Source organism: Nelusetta ayraudi, unplaced genomic scaffold, assembly GCF_046127955.1.
Source record: "Nelusetta ayraudi isolate G7.1 ecotype Tasmania unplaced genomic scaffold, CSIRO-AGI_Nayr_v1 ptg000002l, whole genome shotgun sequence".
Taxonomy (NCBI): Eukaryota; Metazoa; Chordata; class Actinopteri; order Tetraodontiformes; family Monacanthidae; genus Nelusetta; species Nelusetta ayraudi.
The window spans coordinates 8,205,251-8,227,608 of record NW_027466052.1 but is presented as its reverse complement, the minus strand read 5'-3'; the positions used below and the strand labels follow the sequence as shown (position 1 = coordinate 8,227,608).

Genomic DNA, 22,358 nt, shown 5'->3' with positions numbered 1-22,358 from the left:
GACTGACCTTGTGACCAAGCCAGGTCCCGTGCTGCTCCTCAACAGGCAAACGTTCCGAATCGCCCGTCAGATCCGTAAGGGCGTCCTGAATCAGAGCAGACAAAATGTTTTTTAAACATACAAAAAAAAAAAAAAAACAGAACTAAAGAAAAGAAAAGCCCCCACGTCATCTTGGTGAAACCACAAACTCACTCAAATAAGCCTCACGTCGTATGAATACAAAGAAAAATAACAGAGCTGTGCTTTGAAGATAAAACAGTGTAAAAACTCGAAACAGCAGCTTTCCTTTGGATGCCTGCAATGCAACTGCACCAAAAAGAGTTCACATCCTACTGCGCTGACTTATATAATGCGTGCAGTCACATCGTACAACAATCACTGGCCATAGCGGGGAAAAACCTTCACAGCCTCTACGTTCTGAAACGTCTCACGGCCCCGCAGTGAAGAGACAGCAGCTGCCTCGCAGGGGGAAAACAAACAGTAAAGTTAACAATCGCTTGTCTGGCCTTTTCAGTGAATCAGCAACGAAGAAACCAATCATTGAATAATTCATGACAGTCAGACAGTCAGCGTCCTGCCGAGCCTTCACCTCTGTGTGCGAGTTATAGTGCTGAACACCTATACTTACACCGTAGCAAGATGCTGCAAATTTCTTTTGTCATTAGATATAAATCTAAACAGGAAAAACAAACAAAAAACTAAATTTCGGCTACTCTTGAAATCCAATAATTGAATATTTGATCTTAGCGACCTTTGCCCTCTGCATTGACTAAACCCAAATTTATTCTGAATCCAAGTGAATGTTTGTTGCAGGCAAAGTTCATTGTGATGTTTTTTTAACAAAGACAGTTTGATGTTGACTTGACATTTATTCTATTGACATAACTGAGGACTGTAGAGCTTCTGCAGATGAAAGTCATCCCAGAGGGCTTCACGCACATCGACACTTTGGAAAAAAGCTTTTCAAATACACGCAGCGCTCTGCCAAGCGCACCCCTCCCCCATTCCCAAAATGACTGGATAAACGGATGGAGATTTTATTTTAGATACGCTCCAGCCTCTTTGCCTGGAGGATGTAGGAGTTGGAGAACACTAGGTGCTTTCACCTGCGCCGGGGTGATGCTGTCTCTGGTTAATACCGAGAGAGAACAAGAAACAAAAAAAAACCCCACAACTTTAAAGTCAAGACGAAAAGCTCAAGAAGAAGCTTCACCTTCAGCGATAACGTCCCTCTGATGCTGATGACGACCTTCTTTTTCTCGTGGTCCACCGCCACGAAAAACGGCGTCTCGTAAACCTGCGTGGGGGACGCAGACGGCGAGACAACGCTTGAGGAAGTGATGGGGAAACTGTGCTGTTCTTCATCACTGGTCCGTTTCACTTGACAGCTACTCAACTCGATTAATGGAGAAAAAAAAAACGTACTGACTGAAACCTGAAGAAAGAAGTTCCTCAAATGAAATGAAAAACTGACTTCAAGCAAACAATGAGAGCAGACGTGATACAAAAATAGGTCTAATAGGTCACATTTCCCTTTTTTTTTTTTTTTTTTTAAGTAGTTTGAGTTCACAGGTGAATTGCTCTTTCCTGCCACTACGCTGTTATAATGATCTTGATGAAACTACCCGTGTAAAAATGTTCAATTAGTTGCGACTAATTTAATTTATCGATTAAATTCTTAATCAACAATTAATCGATAATCGATTAATTGTTAACATCCCTAATTTCAGGTCATTTTGCCTGGTCATCACTTGGCTTCTTGTTGCTCATACAGTATGTTTCCATTGCACCTGCTTCTGCTTTGGCTGCCAATTGTTACCACTGACACGGTCGATGTTGGAGTAACATAACAAAACTTAAAGGTGTTTCTGCATTCGATTTCTTCCCCTCTCCTGACTGTTTCCCGTATTCACTAAAGCCTTCAAATGACCGTAGCCAGGAAGTCGGCTGTGCCGACACCTCTGCTCGAGAACGGCTTGTCACATTACTCACAGCGTCGTGGCACGAGGTGTAGACAATGTGAACCTGCTTGAGGTCCCTGTCCAGGAAGTGTCTGCGGATGGCCAGGACGTTGCAGCCGCAGCAGTTGTCCTCCTCCACCGTCACCGACTGGGACAACCGAGAGCCAGACATTGACGTGCAACTGAAGGGGGAGAGAAGATGGAAAGAGAAAAAAATCAGCTAATGACCAACAAAGGCAATACGCATGATTGGGTAAATTAAGACATCAAATATGTAATCTCATCTGAACAAAGAGTTCTGTGAGTTGCAGCCAAAGTGGTGGGGTCCCGGTGGATTAGCAGTTAGCGAGCGCGTCCAAACGTGTGAAAATCGGCGCATTGACAGAGTTTGAGGGACGCAGACGCAACAGGCCGAGTGAAGCGGAAGTCGCCAGGCGCTCTGGTAGCTTACGGGCAGGAGCTGACAAGACGGCACAGCCCACAGGCAGGTTTTCTCATCAGGTACATGGGCCATCCGTACGCAGCCAGGGCGAAGAGCATGTAATAACACACATCCTTGTAATTATTCATCTCTCCCTGGAAAAGGAGGCAGACAGATAAACAGATGAATGTCAGAACAAACCTCCCACATTTTTAGAGCACACAAAAACAATGTTAACCTTGGCTCAGTCGATTTCCTACACGGACAGAAACTTACTGCATTCTTCAGGTCCAGGTAGCGGGTATTACGAGTAACGGGCATCCCGGAGAGGAACGCGATGATGTCATTGTTGGCCTTAGAGAAGAAAGGCAGAATATTTTTTGTGAGAGCGCACGGCACAAACACACAATGAAAACTAGAACCTTTGTTTTCCCCTATTTTGACAGTCGAACCTGGTCCAGGATAGACGACCTCTTGGACCTCTGTGTCTGTCGGAGCAGCACCAGGCCAGCAATAATGTCACTAGGCACAATGTCCAGGTCTCTGAAGAACTCTGCAAAAAGACTGGCCACCTCCGAGTATGCATCCTGCGAAGCAGAGTGGCAGCGAGAGACAGTGTTAAAGATGCAACTGATGTAATGATTATATAATCTTCACACTGTCTAAGGCTGATTAGCGGCAATCATATTAATACAAATCTATGGGCAATTCTAAAAGCAGATACTTTAGGACTGCAATTACATCTATCTGGTCTACCAGGGTGTCAAAAACTGTCAAAAATAAATCAGTTATATGTATATATATATTAAATCAGATAATATGGAAATCTCATATTACACAACCGAGTCTGTGGATTTGCCACGTTAAAGCAACATTTATTTATACACCCAGGATAACATTTTTTTGGTTTGCTTTTGACAGCGGTTTTATTAGTTAACTAAGAAAAAACAACATTGGGCCATTGCAATCAGGAAATGGACAATGAATAAAATCTTTCAGCTATAAGCCGATTTGGGTTCAAATTGAATCTATTCACAATTATACTTGATATGAAATTATTTACGCTGTCGGCAAGTGAGCAGCAAGCTCCTTTTCAGACAGTGCTCGACTTTTCCAATCCAAGCTTAGTTTAATGACTCGCCCGCTGGATGCTTTCATCCCCGTCTGCTGAAAATTCACTCACAAAAGGGAAAACTGGCGAGCGTGTGACATGACTCACTGATTGGGTATCCTGGGCTCTTGTGCAGCACATGAAGAACTTGAGTCGCCTGCTCCAGCTGCTGGCTTGGCCTTCCTCGAGCCTGTGTCTAACGGAGAGGAGGCGAAGAATGAAGTCTTTGTGTGAAGGAAACGGAGGAGAGCTGCTGATTGGGAGGCCTCAGCCTCCGGCTGAAGAATAATAATAATAATAATAATAATAACAATTTTAAAAAAGCCAAAAGTACCTGAGTGTGTACGTGGTGAGGTTGCGCTGACGGCGACGAGTGGCTTTCAGTTTGACGAAAGTCCGACCCGTCGGATCAAACGTGCACATCAGGGTGATGCACACGCTCAGTATGACCAGCCAGTTGCAGACAACGATGCCTGCAAAGAACTCTGGAGCGTCAACCACGAGCAAACGTGGCAAAGCCCACAGGGCCTGACGCGGTTTACATTTCACTCACCTAAAGCCAGGTTTTTGGCAGTGACATCAGAGCACGGCTGGTAATACTGCACGAGCCAGGCAATTCCCACCACGGCGTACACCAACTCCACCAAGAGAATGGCTGCGCGAGGATCAAGGAGGGGGGAGGGAGCGAGAGGAGCAAAGATCAATGCGCCCGATCGATGGAAACAGTGTTTAGACCGCAAAATAATCTCACGAGCGCGGATCCCGTTAGCACGACGGCCCACAGAGAGTAAGCGGAGGCTCACCTAGCCGTATATAGATGACATACTGCACCGCTTCCCTCGGCTGCGTGTACAGAATGCTGCCTCTCATGCTCAGCCACATGATGGCGCTCTCGCAGATGAGGCAGCTGACCAGGATGCCCAAGTAGCCCCGGCCATGGTCCACCAGCGTGACGGAACATGACTGTTCTGAGCCGTACCGAAGGCCGAACAGGACCACGGACAGAACCACCAACCTGAGGGGAGGGGATAAAGACGTGCAGTCAAAGAAAGAGAGAGAAACAGCAAGCGTTCTGGCAATAAAGATATAACGTCAAGGGCTTCAGGACTCACCAGATGCAGTGCAGCAGAAAAAGGAAGAGGGCGGGCAGCACCAGGTCATCACTGCCGACTGACCAGCGCCGCCGAAACATCACCATGCCAGGCATCACTGCCCTGAGGAGCAGAAAACAACAACACAAATCAACACAAATTTCAGCCTTCCTCTTTATCCGCAAAGTCACTCAGCTTCAATTTTCCACTGCTGCCGCGTCCCAAGTTCCCTTGACCTTCAACTTTTGCCCAACGTTGAGCGCTAAAAGCCAGCACAAAAGGACGAAACAATGATAAACGAACACGCATTTTTCCCGGCAGGAAGATCTATATCATTAGCGTGAACCAAGCGGTGATTTACAGTCCCCAAACCGTCACAAAACTGAAGTAGGGCTGCAGGGATGAGGCGGAAATAGAGTCTCAGGGAATCAAACATAATGGCAGAGAGGAGAGACGAGGGATGGAGAGAGAGTGTGCTGCCACTTAATGAACAAAAGGAGCGAGCGGCTCTGAGCCATAATGGCACCATGCTGGTTGTGGCCACGTGACAAAAGCTTCTTTTTTAACGTCACTTTGCGCATTGTCTGTGCTGAAAGGACATTGTGAGTTTGGAAAACTTGCCTCCAGCCAAATGCTGAGCTGAAGTTCAAGAGGCACAGCAGGAAATAAATAGCAAGGACGGAAGGTGTCGCAGAGATGCGGATACAGGCTGATACAGCCTTTATGGTGAGTTATACCAGCATATTCGCTGAATATTTAAGGACAGATTTTCCAACTGGTATATTTAAAAATATTTTTTTTTTTAACAGTCTTGCCACGGGAGAAAGAAGAACAGAGACATTTCGAGCAGCGACACTTAATTTTCCGAACCACTTGTTGGTCACTCTCCAGTCCTCCTCTGCTCTTTAGCATGGTTTCAGATTATTTTTTTTTCACATCTAGTTCTCGAGAATCTGGCAGCCTTAATTCAGCCTCAACAGTCATCACAGCCGTTAAGAGTCTGATAAAGTCTCACTGTGCAGCGTTGCAGGCACAAAACAAATGGGGGGACGGTTGAGCAAAGTGCTGGTCAGAAAGATAAACACAGACACGAGCGCACTTCCAGCACAGAGATACACGTAAGAGAAAAGACGCATGCATCCACTGGGCAGAGCTGGAAACGATCTCAGACGACATGAGGTGAATGGTGGGGTGCGTCCAGGACAAGTTGCTAATTCATCACAAGGCTACTGCAAAGCTCCTGGCTGCTGGAACACTGCGGACGCTCAACCAGTGTGCCTCTGGCAAGGACACAAACATTTATGTTTCAAAGAAGGGTTGTTGAATTAAAATTGAAGAATAGGCAAATGGAACACAAGACTAAGGGGCTAAACATGCTTCTTGTTGCTCACGACTGAGTGCAACACCACTTTTAGAATTTTAGAAGCAATACATCAGACTGGAGTGAGACAGAATTATGACAAAATTACTTGTTGTAAATTCATCTCATTCATATCTGAGTTATTTTCCCCACTCTTGCATGCATTTTACACTAAACTAGTCCAACTTCGACAAGTCGACTCCTCTTCTACAGGGTAAGAATGCAACTGGTGGAAAGATCTGTTTGCAGAACCACTGGTCCACGTACCGTGTCTGTCACAGTATCCTGCTGGGTGCATCCTTTGTAAAAGGAAGACTAGAAAAGTATTTGCACTGAGATTTTTTTGGGGTGTGTTACAACCAGAAAGAGACCAATGAAAGAGAAAAGGAAATTTCTACAGAGGAATGAAGAGAGTATGCATTGCCCTAATACTTTAGATGTATGCAGATGATACCGTCATTTGTGTGTCTCGCAGCAACCCTATCTAGTTTATCCCTAGTTTAAAAAATGAGCATACTGGACATCAGCATTGAAAATGTGTCCGACCGCAGACAAAAGCAAATTTCTTTTACATCAGTTGCCCTCATGTAGGTGTGTGTTACAAATACAACAAAGTTATGAGTAAATTGCAGAATAGTTAAAACAGTCACGCAGCAGACTGCAATACAAAGACAGATGACCAGACCAGGGAGGCCCAGTTCGCAATTTTGAAGTACTTTAGCTAGTACATGTTAAAAAATGATGGGTGATAATCGCATGGAGATATTGTTGCACTCCTCATGGCCCATGGTCATGGTCTAAAGCACAGAGGACACATGGCTGCAAACGGCCGTTGGGTAGGGTTTTTTGGCCCTGCTGCACGTCACTATGAACTAAGGGCGTCCTGAGGTTCGTTTGACTGACGACAACACTGACCACTGCAGGGAAGAGAACAAATGAGACTTACGATTTATGTTCAGAAGAGATCAGTAGTAATACAAGCATGCACCCAATTGACCAATAGGAGAAAAAAAACAGGCAGTCATTAAAAAAACAAAACTGTGAAGCATTTGTGTAATTACCTACATAGCTCTCAGAGGGGATGTGTCAGTATTAGCATTAGCATTTCTCATGAAAAAAAATCACATCATGTATCATTACAACCAGCCAATGAAATAACTTCTCACATAAACAAACCCCACTGCCTTAGACCCAGCTTGTCAAATCTTTCCTAGCAGAACAATGAAGCTACAAACCAATAAAAATGCCAATCATAAAATATCCTGTCCCAATTTCTTCATCCCTGTTTAGGTGCAATAAAATAATAGACAGAGGACAGAAGAATATGGTGTTCCATCAGCTTACGTAAATAGAGAGTGTATAGATGACCTGTGCCTGCCAGTACCTGATGGGTCTGGGCATTTGTACAAATATTTGGAAATTATTTATATATTATGTCACATATATTTGTGGTATCTAGCGATAAACAACCCAATGTATGCCTACATATAAATAAGAAAATCCTTTTTAACAGTCATTTACAATGCACCACACACACACACACACGTGTTAAATGGGCCGTAACCATAGCAACAACAACGCAAACCCAGCACTTTGGCTTAAAATTGTGTCCAACAGAATGGCTGGACATGGGCTGGGCTCAGTCACAGTGCTACTCTCTTAGACTCAGCGTGATTTGGAGAGAAATATGCCGACAAAATATAACCAAAACTGGAAACGCAAAAAAAAAAAAGGGAGATAAGACACAAAAATCACAGTGCAGTATGCATGACAAATCAATAAATGCATTTAAAGGACTAGAAGCGTATAAATATCTGACTGCCAACCACGGCCAAACTGTCAGACGCGGTTACGTTTGGAACTGCATCCCAGTGGCTGCAGTGATTCGGCTGATGTAATGATCTTCAGCGACTTGTGCAACCGATGTGTAACTCTCAACAGGGATAGGGAAGTGATGCACACGCTGCATACATTTACTGTTGGCCTCAAGAATTGTTCTGAAAATGATGTCACTCCAATTGTTGCGCCCAAATAAATAGACTCGCTTCACTTCCAAAAAATCTGAATCACAAATCAGTTTTTGTGAGGAGTGGACCCAGTCAGCAACCGACTACTAAATAGGGAATATAGAATATACAGTAAAATAACCGTTTTTCAACAGGGGGAGCAAACATGACTAAGAGTCTCTGTACTTTTCTAAAAAGATTCAGGATCTTGTGGTTGCCCGGCCGTGCGGACCACTCAAGTTAGATTTCCGTCAGCATCTGACCAGTCTTCTTTAGTATTCGTCACCTACAGAGGCGCAACAGCAACTGAACCTGGAGCGCAATATCAGCAGAACACACAGCTCGCAGTGGATCTTGGTGCTTTGGAAACTGGTGTCGATGACGCTGCAAAACCTGTATCCCGAAATTGTGCAACCTGTGCACCTGAATGTAAACTGCTTCCGATGGGGAAAATATATAGAATAAAGATTTTGCTGTATGAGTAACCTTAAACCGAGCAGACAACCACATACAGTGACCTAAACAGACACTCAACAGCTAAAAGGTTGACCTACCTCTCTTCAATCTTCTAATATTTAGTCCAAAAAAAATGTTCATTCTTACTATTATACTTCTAGCAAGTGTCATAATTGCACTGACAGTAAATTAAAGATATCCAATGAAAACATTTGTTTGGAAGAAGACCTGGCAGCTGCACAGAAATAGCCCCACACCTGCATGTTGTCCGAAACTAATTCGACTTTGCAAGGGGGTGTAACTGTACCTGGCATAAATAGGGCAGTTGGGCTTTCCTGCCATAATTATAGCGATTCATCCAACTCACAGTCCACTCGCAGGAAGACAATTGCTGACACAAGATTGTCTGTAGGTGTTCGTGTGACTGCAACTCCATGTGTGTCTTTCTGCAACAAACTGGAGTCTTGTCCAGGACGCACTGTGTTTCCGACCTGCGACAGTGTGGATTGACTGCAGTGACCTTGTGTGCAGGACAAACAGCCTGATGACTGATGAGATGGCAGGACCGACCATTTCGATGAAGTCCTGACATTCAAACTAGCTGAAAGGATTTTCTAACATATGGCCTTATCTTTTCTTATCTTTGACTAACTGCACATTCCAGCAGTGCATTTTCTTTCTTCTTATCGGTCCACTGAACTGCACCATTTTTGTAATCGTTGTTGTTTCCCAGCAATGTGCAATTTTCACGCTTTTCTTCAGGCTTCTGATTGGCCAACATGGTTTCACAGCCAGGTTATAGCGCCACCTCTTGCTTTGCAATGTGCTCGACAGTCCAGTGTACCAGTTTGCTGGTAAGATTATGTTCTAAATAAACAAAAGAAACACTGGTGCATATTGGGATCAAAGGAGGCTGGAAAAGATAACCATTTTTAAAAATACTCGCATTCGTGTGGAAAAGGCTCCACTGCCACGAAACCACGCACCGTGGCCAGGTTTCTTTTTGGTGAGCCAAGTTTGGCACGAGCATCAAAGCCATGGTGGTTAAGCTGTGAAGAGCAGAGTGACACGCTGCTGCAACGTCTCCTTCCAATCAAAGCACGGCAGCAGGTGGTCGCACTGATTGGAAGACATTCACCCAAGCAGGCCAGCAAAGTGGGGCAGCGGAATCAGCCGCGGCATTGTCTGCTTGGAGGACAAGCTTCTTCACTCCGAGCTCTCAGGCCTGTAACTGTTTGAAGCTTAAACCCCCAGAAGATATTGGAAAGAGCATAACATTTACCCCAGTTGAAACACCTCACCTTAAGATTCCACCTCTTAAATGTGGCCGAGCAATGGGCAGGAGAGTGAAAGAAACAAGTGTGTGCGAATGGATTCACGTGACTGAAGCCAACTTACAGCTACTTGTAAAAGCCGCTCAGAGGTGGAGTCACACTGAAGATGACAGGAAAACAAAGAAGGGGAACAAGCAAAAAAAAGGCAGGAGGATGGTAAAAAAAAAAAAAAAAAGAGAGAGAACATCTGCCACTCCCACAAATCTCATTAGGACCAAGACAATCAGACTAGTGAGAGCAAACAGATCTCCTAAATGCAGGAGGAACTCCAGGGACCCTTACATCAGCTCTCTGCTGCAGGCCTGTTGTGACGATACGGCTTTGAAATCCCTTTAGAGACTTTAAAAGGGGAGAAAACATCATCATGACATAGTTAAAGCTTGAATTAAAGTGAATGGTGACCGTGTTATGAAGTGAAAGAAAAGAAATAGAAGCCAAATGTCAAATTGAAATTCATGCTTGCTACTACTATTTCATTTTGGTAGCCAATTTGGGCAAACAATGCTGTTAGAGATTATTTTCTTATATTGATTAGTGCAAAATTGCCATAACAGTGTCTGACTTGGGGCAAAACAAGAAGACAATATTAATATCCGAATCAGGTCCCATTTTCACGCCTGGTAATTACAGCTTCTTGTGTTAATCAATATTTCCAATGAATCACCTGGCCACTACTTCACAGCCGAGCGACCCTGCACTGCTCTAATCCTTCAAACTGCAGCGTGACATACCTGAGCTCCGGTCTTGTAATTAGCGCAGTGTGCAAGCAACGAGCGCTGACCTCTGAGCAGATCAGCTCGACGGCCTCATGTCACGGGACAAGGCTGCGGACATCGCTGCTGCACCCGAAGTCCTCGCTAATGGCACTCGCCTCCTCAACGGCTACCCCCCCATCCATCAACTCGCGGCATGTTAGCCTATTAAGTGTTGCTGTTCGGCCTCCACTGGAAGCATTAGCAGGAGCACTTCTGTCGCCACAGTGAAATGCTAACAAATCATACTTGCATTATGGGGCGATGCGCTGCCAGCGTTGAATAGCAAAGTGCCTTTTTTGAAGACTTGTGTGTCAAGTTAAATATGTAGAGCGGGAAGAAAGTTGTCCTGTGAGGGTCAAAATCAAGAGAATCCAATGCAAGTACAAGATTAATCTGATTAATCTTGTAAAGAGAGACGCTGAAATATCACATAAGCGCACAAAGATATTGCTAAATCCCGTCAGAGAGGATTAAGTCTTTTCACTGCTGCGCTCAAAATCTTCATTTTCAAGCCTTCCCTGCTTGACTATTTAGCGTAATCAGGGATATAAGCGTACGAGCATGGCTGCGATACGACCGTGGATTTTCACTTAAGAAACAACGAGGCTAATTCAGGACGGAAGCGAAGCAAATTGTGCAGAATGTCACACGCTTCTTTCTGCTGCTCAACCCAAGCACCCTCACCGAAGTGGGATTTCAAAAAGTCTCTCTTTCTTTTTTTAAACCTCCACTCATGCGACAATGCACCTGAAGCTGGCACACACCTGGCACCCCGCTGTGAGACTTAGAAGTCTAAAACCCGACCAGCCGGTGCGAGTGCAATTGAGCCGTCTGCAGGACTGCAGGTCGCGCACGCTCTTGAGCGGCGTCCCTGGTGGTCGCCTGCGTTTTTTGTTTGTCCTCGTCCATAAAGACACGTTTTGTTGGAGGGACAGAGACATGCTCCTGCATGTGAGCGACGCTTTTGTTGCCTGTCACGGCGTGTCGATGTGTGCCAGGCCTAACCCACGTGGTGCAAAGAAAAAAAACACACACACACACACACACAATGATGTAACAACAATGACAGCACTGCCAGACCTTCAGCGCGGCTTTGGCTCGGACGCGGACTTGTGTTAACTCCAGATGACTGCGTATGAACTGACTGACACGTCTCCTACACATCAACACAACCGACTGACATCCACAGCCTTTTCTCACTCCGCCCGCCTGAGCAATTCCTTCTTGGCCACACGCGTTCCAGTTTCTTCCGGGGAGCGTGACGATCGGCCAGCAGGTTCACACCAGCGGCCTCGTGATGGAAACACTTGGGTGAAGAAAACGCCCCAAAACTCTCAGGTAACATTGTTAAGTAGTTCAACATTAACGGATGAGTGCCAGCAAGGAGTTTTTATCATGCTCATCGGCACCTCAACAGCATCGACGACGACAACAAACCACTATATTTACTGCCATGCACTGCGGTTTGACTGTACTTGGGAGAAAAACGCGCAAAAATGTACGTGTACACCTCTTGAAGCGATCCAAGCCTCACACTTCCTCCGCACAACTCCTCCTCTGTGTTTTCCCAGTAATGGCACTCGAGCTGTGGCACTGCAATTTCACTTTGGAGCTCTAAAGATTATACGTCCAATGACGAATAAGCGGATGACTTGGAATGGCATTCGTCTGCCTCAGAGGTTGAAAAAGTTTTCGAGTCATACTTTCCAAACATTTTGCAGATTGCAATTTAATCGACGACAGATTGGAGGTGGACAATCGAGGGAAAGGTTTCCACAGGTGGACGCTGTCGGATGCTCCTTTTTTTTTTTTTTTGCAGCACTTACTAACCAAATCCAGTTTCATTCAACCAAGTGCGTGTGGAGGAGCAGGTTCCCTCCCTGGTTTCATTCCTGATGTGCAGCCTTTGTTTTGAGAGACGGCAAATATGTCCCTTAACCGCGTCCACATGATCCTAATTCCTGAGAGAAGGTCTCCGTGGATTAAAGCTGCTTTCACTGGCTGCTCTGCAGAGAACTTGAGGCGTCAGGGTAAACTAAGGTGTGCGAGCCACAACACGGGTCCGTAGCCAGCAGCACTTCCTGTCAGCGTCTTGAATGTCATCTGTCCTGCACAAACATCCACCCAAGGAGGTGATGTGACAGCTGGCTATTCACACGCAGGAGTGACCGTGACAGAGACAGTTGTTGTTTTCTTCTTCTTTTGCTTCCGCGTGTTCAGAGATTAATGATTGCATGTTTTCTTGGTGAACCTCAGACCAAAGATAAGCCTATCTCACCTATTGTGATGCCACAGGCAAAAGGTGAACAAGAGTGCGACAATATTTGCTTTTTGGCGAGCTAGAATGAAGGTTCTCAGAAGGGATGCAAATTATCCCATAATTCATTGATCGTATTTATTGTAATCAACTAAAGATTAAACTGACAAGCGGTGATTTTTCCTGAGAACCTAAATTTCACAACGAAAAATGAGTAAGGAACACATTAGTTAACCCTTAAATAATGTTGAGGGTCCAATCTGACCCATTATTTTTTTTACATTAGAGAACAGTAAAAACACCTTAAACATTTATCCTCTGACTATAAGTTGACTTCTGAACTCACATTTGAACTTGTGTGAAAGTAGCTTGTTCTCGGTATATTATGACATCACAGTATCTACAGGTGAATTGCTCTTTCTTGCCACTATACTGTTATAATGATATTAACTACCAGTGTATAAAATGTTGAATTAATTGCGACTAATTTAATTTAATCGATTAAATTCTTCATTGACAATTAATCGATAAATTGTCAACATCCCTAGTTCTCAGTCATCCAGGTCATCTTAAAGGAGAAGGGTTGAGTTGGGGCAACTGGACTCGTTTTTGCGATCTTGAAGACGTTTCGGCTCTCATCCGAAAGGCTTCTTCAGTTCTGAAAATGAACTTCAAGAGCGCAAGAACAAGTCCAGTCGGCCCAGCACCAACGGTCCTAAAACTCTTTCTGCTCCATCCATCCATCCATTTTCCCACCCTGTCAAGACGGTCTGCGAAACTTGTCACACGTCTGGCCGCGTTCCTGCTGCCGCTAACGATCCCGTCGTCTCCCTGTATGCTGTCACGGCGCCGCGACGTGCGCCCGCGCCACCCGAGGCCATCTCTGCCATCTCCATCTTGCACCTCCTCCTTCCTCAGCTGCCCGTCTGTCTTTCCATCCTAGCTCTCTCTCCTGCCTCTCCCTCTTCCCACACCCTCATCCACTATTCATATTTTAGAGGACGCTTATGAGCTTGAAAGCGGGCGCCGGTTGCATCGGCAGCATTTTTTTTTTTTTTTTTTTTTTTTTTTAAATGGTGCAGGAAACCTGCGTTTCCCTCCCAGAGCCTTTCCCCTCTCCTGTCCCCCTCCTCCTTCGCATCCCGCTAATATAGATTGTGGTTTTGGTTTCATGATGCTCGTCTTTTTTTAGACTGAAAGCCATGTGCCACTCACTCCTACTCTCCCTCTGCCTCTTTCTCCATCTTTTTCTCCTACCGCCACCCACTCAATCCCTTTCACCTCTTCCCACTACATTTTCTCTTCTTTTCGGTGGATGTGATAGTATGTGAACCACTGACTGCGTGCAATAGTGTGTGTGTGTGTGTGTGTGTGTGTGTGTTCGTCAATGGTATTTTTCTGTGTGTACTGCGATCGCAACATATGTGTTTCGCCAACATGTCTGACGGAAGGACCTGCGTTCGGTTAAATGGTGGTAGTGGCGGTGGTGTGGGGGCTATGTGAGATACAATTCTGCAGGTTTTTAGCAGTGTGCTGAATGTGCGGCACTGCTTTCAAGTCTCAGCCTTGCTGCTTATAGGGTCGACTCGACAACACAACATCTTTCATCTAAACCTCTTTGTGGCGGAACATCAAATCTGTGTCTTGAACATGAGAAACACGCAGAAGCTTATCGGTCAGTGGAAGCTTATTCATGTTGGAACCCTCTAAATAAATAACACTATTTTTTTTATTTTTTTTATAACGCTTTCAGATTATTTCCGGGAACGGCACGCTGTCAACGGTGTTGTTTATCAACAGATATGCGCACACATTTACAGGGAGATTTTTTTTTCCAATATTTTTTGAGACATCCTTTGCAGTTTTTTTCTTGACTTGTGATGTTTTTCACCGTGGGTTCATTGCTTCCCACACCAAGAACGAAGCCAAACATCAGCACTGCTGCACCAATGTCTCGCCCAGTTATTCAGTCAACCTTAGACCTCCTTGGCACAAGGAGAATGTCGGACACAATGCTTTGGAACACAGACTATACGCACCTTCCGTGGAATCCACGGTGGTTGAAGCATCCCTGTGCAAACACTTGTTACAGCTGACACACTTTCATTTTCCCCATTCACTGAAGTGCAGCTACATTTACAAAGCGTTTTGCTAAGTAATGGAATCCGAGTTGAATAAATAGATGTGAAAAGTGAAGGTGGGGAAGAGGTTGGTCACAAATTCTGCGGTGACAGCACTCACAAATTTATTTTGCTGCCGTGTCATGAGACGACAACAAAAGACTTAACACTGGTTGGTGTTTCCCGTTTGTCCACTTCCCCAACTGTATCGTTGGATTGCTGTTCATCTTTTTACGAGCGTACTTGTTGAACAGACTACATCTCTAGTTATTTGTTTGCACAGTTAAGTGCTAATATTGTTATGGCAACTTGTGAAAGTAAGACACACAGTAAACCGTGAGAGAAGTATGGCCAATTTTTTTTTAAAAAAAGAGGCAGTTCATGAAAGAATGCTTTGAAAAAAAAAACAAAAAAAAACAAAACAAGGTGTGACATTTTCTTCCAGTCACAGTGCCCAGTTCTCTCTTGGAGAAACTATGATACTTTGCACCCAAAATCACAATACATTTTATGTTGAGCCTACTAGGGAACATTTGGTTCGCCAACTTTCAATTTCGGGCATAAATGAATAACTGGGACTGTACCACTTTGACTGCGCATAGGAAAATGTAGTTACTTGATGAATTTAACTGGCAAACACTTTATGAGACCGTCAGAATAATCGAGAGGCGCAGAAAAAACGATAAAGCACTCTCAAATTTGATGTCAAATTAGCTTAGCTTCAGGCAAAGCGACAAATGCACAAAAATTAAATAAATCAATTAAAAAACACTTTCTCTGCCACAAAAATAAAACAAATCTTCAACAACAATCCAAATTTGACTTTAATTTTAAGCAGCAGCTATCTAGGAACACTTGGCTGTGTAGATGAATTATCAGATCCTCTCCTGGATGGATAGGAGTCATTTTCAAGGGTGACACAAAACACAGGCACACACTCAGCAGGTGTTTGCCAGTGGTCTGACTTTACAAGAATGACCATCAGGGTGACCGCAACCAACAACCGCGCAAAATAGTCTTATCTTCCGTCTACTTGGAGGTTTAGATGCCATAAATACTCGACAACAGCTGTGGCCCTTTCTCTCCAGTTTTCTCATCTCTTGCCAAGATTAATCCTAAAGGGGGAGTAGCACAACTGCCACTTACACGTCACGTGTGGCTGACCTGGTTAAAAAAAAATAAAATAAAAAAAACCTCAATAACTTCAGTCGCCTGCCTTACACCATCTTCACAGAACAGGGCATGCTTTTAAAAACACTTGACGCAACAACGTCCGCACCTCTGGCCTGGGCAATAAGAAGCCTGCTCAACGTAATGTTTGAAATGACAGCGGTGCGACGGAGGCCAGAGAAGTTACTATCAAAGAAGGGCAAGGAACACAGAGGGTAGACAAGCAAAAGTGGACAGGCGTGTTCTCTCAAGGGTTGTGCTGTGTGTGTGTGTGTGTGTGTAGTTACGGGTACTGGTCTCTCCCATGACAATGAGTCATTAAAGTTATATTGAGAGCTATCATTTCAAACTAGCAGAGAGACTTGACATTACACTGCATCAGCAGGAACTCGCGCAACACTTAACGTTGACATAGCATAAAACCAAAAGTAGCTGCAGGATATTTGTCAATGTATATGGTTGACAAACATTAACATGTTGTTATTGGTTCTTATGTTTTTTTTTCTCTTGCTTTGTAAAACCAGGCAATAAAGGGAGAGCTTTGGGAAGGGGAGGGGCTGGGAGTCTGTGTAACAAATTGTACTGCATGCATCCATGCATATCCATATGTGGGAGCCAAGCAGTGCGGTCCCCATTGCAAGGCGGCCACCACCGGTTTTCCGTGTGAGACCCCAGACCTGCTAATGCGAGCAGCAGCGTCAAACTGTGGGATTCCAACAGGTCTAAATGGAGAGGGCAGCGCTGGATCTAATCTTATATAAATCAGGGCAGCTGCTCGCGTGGGCCTCGATACTGTGGCTGTGTCCGTATACGATGCATATGTGACGCAAAAAGAAAAAAAGAAAAAAAAAATCGAAATCAGCAGAAGATGAAGATGGAAAAACATCACGGACCGGAGCCGGCTGACTCTGCCACGCCGCCGCGGCGAGCCGACAGCCCGGCTGGTAGCATAGGCGACTCGGCCTGTCAACTCTTCGTCACCCGGCTACTGGCGCTCACCTGAATGTTGACGATGCCTTGCCAAGACCCACTGCACCGGTTCCGCTCGCTCTCCCATTTCCTCCCGACTGTCGACCCGCCTCAACCTCGCTTTGCCCGAGGTTTTCAGCAGGGTGTGTGGTGGTGCTGCTGCTGGTGGTGCGGGGAGGTTGAAATCACAAACGTCTCTCCAGCCGTTAATTACGATCGCTCCAACGCCATCTCAGCAGATGAATGGACCGTCAGGCATCAAAAGGCTGGTTGGGGGGGGGGGGGGTTGGAGGATGGGCTTCCTCTGTTCTCAGTCGGACTGGCAGGCGGAACCGATACATGCCATCAAACGGCGTAATCGCTTGCACGGTGATACATAAATACAGATATTTTTCTTCTTTAGATCCACAGGCGGCGCGCCGCTTCACCGCAACACGTCCCCCGGCTGCCTGTGGCACAGTTGCGGCTCGTTGTCCTGGCGCGTTCCGCCGGGGAGGCTCTGTGGCTCGGCGGCTCCTACCCGCAGAGGAACGCAGCGGCTCGGCCAAATGGGAACAACACGCGAGTCTTTCCTTCCCGTGTGCCTTCGTCGGTAGCTTGAAAAATGCGTGCCGTCGGCCGGACAACTCCCGAATCCCGGCAACGGCTAGCAGATCAGCAGCGGGAACGTTCCTCCCCACCACACCACCTCCTCCTCCACCACTACCAGCAGCAGCAGCAGCAGCAGCAGGATCCTGGCCGAGCCCACCTCGTACACTTTCCCCCCACAAAATACGTACGGGCACGCGGATCCCCTCCTTCTTTCCTCCCCTCCCTCCTTCCTTCCTTCCGCGTTCTGCTGCGCAAATCCCACTGAGCGTTGTGTTTACGCACACCTGGCTCGGGTATGAACGGCAGCCCTTCAGCGGAGGCACGCCGGAGAGGATCCTGCGGAGGAAGGGCGCCGCCAGTGGTTTGTGAACATCGGGGATTCAGCAAGTGGATCAAAGAGAGCAGTGTTATTTAAAGAGGACACCGCTCCCCACTGGTGGAGGCACACGCACGGCATATCTGCACGGGTCGTGGTTCTGCTTGCCCGGGTCATTAGTTACTAAGCGTAGCGGGAGGCACTATTGTTTTGAACACTATGGGAAGAGGTATATATATATAAAAAAAAAAATGTGGGACGCTTCCCCGTTTTTATCCTAGCCTCTTGAACGGAGCCAGAGCGCAGGCGCAGTTCAATATTTACCAGAGTCCGTGTGTTTAAGCGAACAACGGTAGCGGTCTGTTTAGTGTGTGTGTGTGTGTGTGTGTGTGTGTGTGTGTGTGTGTGTGTGTGTGTGTGTGTGTGTGTGTGTGCCGCTGCGTGAAGAACAAACAGGAATTCATTTGAATAAATTATATAATTAAATAATATGGGCTCGTAGGCCTCGTTGTATAGCAAGCCGTGTGTGGGTTTAATGACTCAAATACCCTTAATGTTCTCAAATCAGAGGGGGATACTGCTGCCCAGCAGTTATAAAAAGCTGGAAAGGGGCGATTTAAAATTTTCCAAGCTTTATTTAAAACAAAACCCATTAAGTTCCACATATTCTTGGCACGTCTGATTAGTGAATCTGACTCACCCTTGCAGTGCCTACGTCGACTCACGCGTCGGGGCGTCGCCGCCGCCCGCACGCCGATGATTATCTTGCCGTTCCGGTCATCTTTGTAGCAAGTCGGCCTACTGGGCGTGCACCTGCGGCAGCTACGTCACGCAAGTCAACGCGGGATGAAAATAGATGCCGTGTCATCTGTCAAAAATGCGGGCGGACAAGCGACAGCTATGTCACCAATCTGTGAGGGGTTTGCGCCAGATTGCTCATCGCGACGGTCCCCGTGAGTTCCCACTTTCGCGTAATCTGCCGAGAGGACTGCGTGACCTGAGCGCTCGGGGTTATTTGGCCGGCGGGAGCTCTCTGAAAATAGAAGCAAAGCTGTCTGCCTGTTGACTGCAAATTACAGCAAGATTGGATCCGACAAGAACAGGGAATAAACAAGGGAAACAAACATGCAACATTGATACAGTCACTATTATTATTATTATTATTATTATTATTATTATTATTATTATTATTATTATTATTATTATTATTATTATATCTTGAACAGTCACACGTACGTATCCTAAATGATGCTCTTGACCTGGGAATTTTAAGTTTAAATATAATTTCACAAAAGACTTCATTATTATACAAACAGTTTTTCTTGAAAAAGAGATTAAATCATAATCTTTAAGAACTACTGTGACACTCTTAAAAATCTTTCTTTTTTCAACAAAAAGCTTGCAAATCATACAGCGAATCAAACCCCCCCTATTTCAGCACAGCTGGTACATCCCAGTCTCCCCTCCTCTTCCTCAACCCATCCCCTCCTCCTGCTCTCAGTGTCCTCCATCTCTCCGCTCCTCTTGCCTTCCCATACAGAGGAATTCTCATTTTAGAGAAATTGCGTCAGTCTGCTACACTTGATTTCCCTGCAAAGCTGCTGGTGTGGTATGTAAACTCCAATCTTTTGCTCTCAAGTCGCTTCCGCCTGAATCTGACGTGAAGCCAACCACGGGATGTTAAGACGTTTCCAGTCAAAAAATTTTAACGTGACGGCTGTTGTGATTCATGTGCACTGTGTCTACGGTGCCGTGCTCCAGTTTGTAATTTTTCTCTCCATTTGGACCTCTACTGATTGCTATGCACCCTCTGTAGCTCCTCCATCTTGTCCTCCATTAACAGCACTTGTGACTCATGCAGTTTACAGTCCAAGAGCGGAGGGCAAGACAGGGGAAGAGCTTCATCGTGCCCTCAAAATGTTGTCGCGTCTGGATTAGGCGATAATTTTTTCCACAGAAACAGAAGAGAGATTTCGTAAGATTAATAGTGATCTGACTCTGCTGCAGTGCCATTCCATCTCGATCCATTGTGAAAGTGCAGCAAATCAGCAAAGCTTTGCACAGGAAGCCGTGACACAATCCTTCTTCTTTCTCCGCGGAAGATTATGTCACAGCAGCTGTGACCAAAATAAAGGACTTCCTATCGTCCCTTGCATCGGTATGTCCCAGTCAATGTCATTGTTTTCCCAAGGTCACATAATAGGCCGTCTGAACACTTGACGGCAGTGCAGGCAATTACTGACTTTAAGAGCACTTATCTCAGAGTCTACATCCATCAATAACACGGCTCCACCTTACCTGGAGGGATAATCTGTATGTGTCTGCCCCCCCCCCCCCCCCCCCCCACCTCACCTTTTTTTTATTTTTTTTATTTTTTTATTTATTTTTTTAAGCAGCACGGAGTTGACCTCACTTCTGACTCCCTCCGGCCAGACCACATCCCTGTCCGCGTGTCCATGGAAGCCAAAGGCAAGACTGGGGCCTCAGCGCCCAAGGCCGCATCTAAAGCGGAGAAGAAGGAGCCGGCGGCGCCCCGCAAAGCCGACCCTGCCCCTGCAACTCCCGAGCCCGAGCAGCCTCCTCCCCAGGACGGAGCAGCGGAAGCTGAGGCAGCTGCTGAGGGTGAAGAGGCCGCGGCCGGCAGCACAGACTCTCTGGAGCAGCTGAAACCTTTTCTCATCGGTGGGGCCATCATTGCAGCAGGAGCCATATTGTTGGGAGCGCTGCTACTGGCGAGAAGGAATTAACCAAATCAGTCTTATAAATGTATGTATTTATTAGTAGATGGCAAACAACAACTCTGCTGCTGGGTTCACAGACTAAGATGGTACACAGGGGGTGGGGGGGTGGGGTCAGTGTGCATTTTATGAGATTTCATTTGGCTTTTTTCACTTGTAGTAAATCGAAACTTTCAAAAGCTGTACATGGAGCATAAGTATATGCATGAAACTACTTCAATATTCCCAAGTTATAGCGATCAATTAAGGAAAAAACAAAGTCTTGTTGTACTCTTGAGCTTAAATGAACAATCTTCTATAAAGGTAGCTTATGAAATGGCTTAACTTTGTTTAAATTCAGTTTGCTCAAATGTTGATAAAGACGTGTAACATTTGGGCATTTGTGCACTTAAAATGAACTTGGTTCATGCTGCAAGAAGATCATGAGTCAAATGTGTTATTGCTTTAATATGACTTTTAAACGGAGGCAATTGAAAGAGTTTAAAGGCTGTAAATAACTGGGAATATGCACGGTGAGACATTTCCCTTAATTTGACATTTGATTTGTTCACATTGTAGGGATTTCTGCATCCTCCTCAAAAGCCACACAGAATTCTTGCGTACCGGTGTCACACAGAGAAGCAGTTGCATTCCAAAGAAGAACATTGCACTTTCACTTAAAATCTTCACATTGGGGACTTGGAAATGCCCATTATGTGATAAAGATAGCTTCAACTTACTTGTAGATCAAGAATTTTGTTTTACTGTCAATGTCACAACTGAGTTACCTCTAGTATCTGTCATCATCGTCTATGCTTAATCCGTTTTCTGCCTGCCGTAGATATAGTTGTAGCAAAACAGCCATCACTGTTGCAGCATTAGGTTTATAGGTAGCTGCCAAACATTTGATGTTTTTTTCTGTTTTTCATGTGTGGCTTTAGTAGAAATCCTTGTATTAAAAAAAATAATGTTATAAGTAAGTAAAATAGCATAGGCTACTGATGCAATGACAGTGGGTTGAAGATGAACGTGTATAGTTAACTGTAAAGAACACAACCAAACACAACTTTGTTACCCATACTCATAGCAAGCTTCCACTCATGTGTAAATCACAGAGACACGTTGCCTCGGAAAATAGCGAAGAATTCCGAAAATCACTGTTCTTTTTATTTTGTGTCAAAAGGGTGTATGCGAGTTTATGCACATCACTGGCCAAAAATATAAACATACTCTGTTCACCCCAAACACATGCAAAAGATATTGCAAACACCAAAAACCGATGTCACCTAACATTGTACAACACAGTGTATGAAAAAAAGAGAAAAACCCTATTTTCATAAAGTCAACAGCGTATAAATGCAATAATTCAAGTAGGAATCCTCATTTAGCACATGTGCTGTAGCGGGTTAAATTATATTATATTATATTTGATGATGATGATGATGATGATGATGATGATGAAGATGATGATGATGATGAAGATGATGAAGATGATGAGGAGGAGGAGGTTACTGATATGCTATGGTTTATGATGATGGGGAAGGTTTTGTTGTCCATGACGACTGTGATAATTATGATATATTTTTGATATATTTCTAACATATTTCCCTAATGCACACTCCCCTCTGCCCCCAACTATCATGTGTAAAAATATATAGAGTGTAATCTAAACTTTATTAAAGTCAGTGAACCAGCCCGAATCAGTGTCTCTTTAACTAATGAT

General features: G+C 45.1%; 1 protein-coding gene across 3 annotated transcripts in view; it reads right to left on the bottom strand.

Moving 5' to 3' along the window:
• dagla (diacylglycerol lipase, alpha) overlaps positions 1 to 18,724 on the bottom strand; it is a 31,362-nt gene extending 12,638 nt beyond the window's left edge. The window contains exons 1-12 of one of the 3 annotated variants that reach the window (XM_076021712.1): positions 18,619 to 18,724; positions 4,606 to 4,707; positions 4,297 to 4,508; positions 4,047 to 4,148; positions 3,828 to 3,966; positions 3,602 to 3,689; positions 2,835 to 2,969; positions 2,659 to 2,736; positions 2,413 to 2,537; positions 1,993 to 2,143; positions 1,214 to 1,297; positions 8 to 85 (exon numbers count right to left, since the gene is read on the bottom strand). In XM_076021712.1, coding sequence (XP_075877827.1) covers positions 8 to 85; positions 1,214 to 1,297; positions 1,993 to 2,143; positions 2,413 to 2,537; positions 2,659 to 2,736; positions 2,835 to 2,969; positions 3,602 to 3,689; positions 3,828 to 3,966; positions 4,047 to 4,148; positions 4,297 to 4,508; positions 4,606 to 4,700 — 1,287 coding nt within the window. In that variant the 5' untranslated portion in view covers positions 4,701 to 4,707; positions 18,619 to 18,724. Of the gene's footprint in view, positions 1 to 7; positions 86 to 1,213; positions 1,298 to 1,992; positions 2,144 to 2,412; positions 2,538 to 2,658; positions 2,737 to 2,834; positions 2,970 to 3,601; positions 3,690 to 3,827; positions 3,967 to 4,046; positions 4,149 to 4,296; positions 4,509 to 4,605; positions 4,708 to 17,041; positions 18,084 to 18,618 lie in introns of those variants that run through there. The other 2 variants (XM_076021703.1, XM_076021721.1) reach the window with 2 other exon arrangements.
• Positions 18,725 to 22,358: the final 3,634 nt, after the last annotated feature.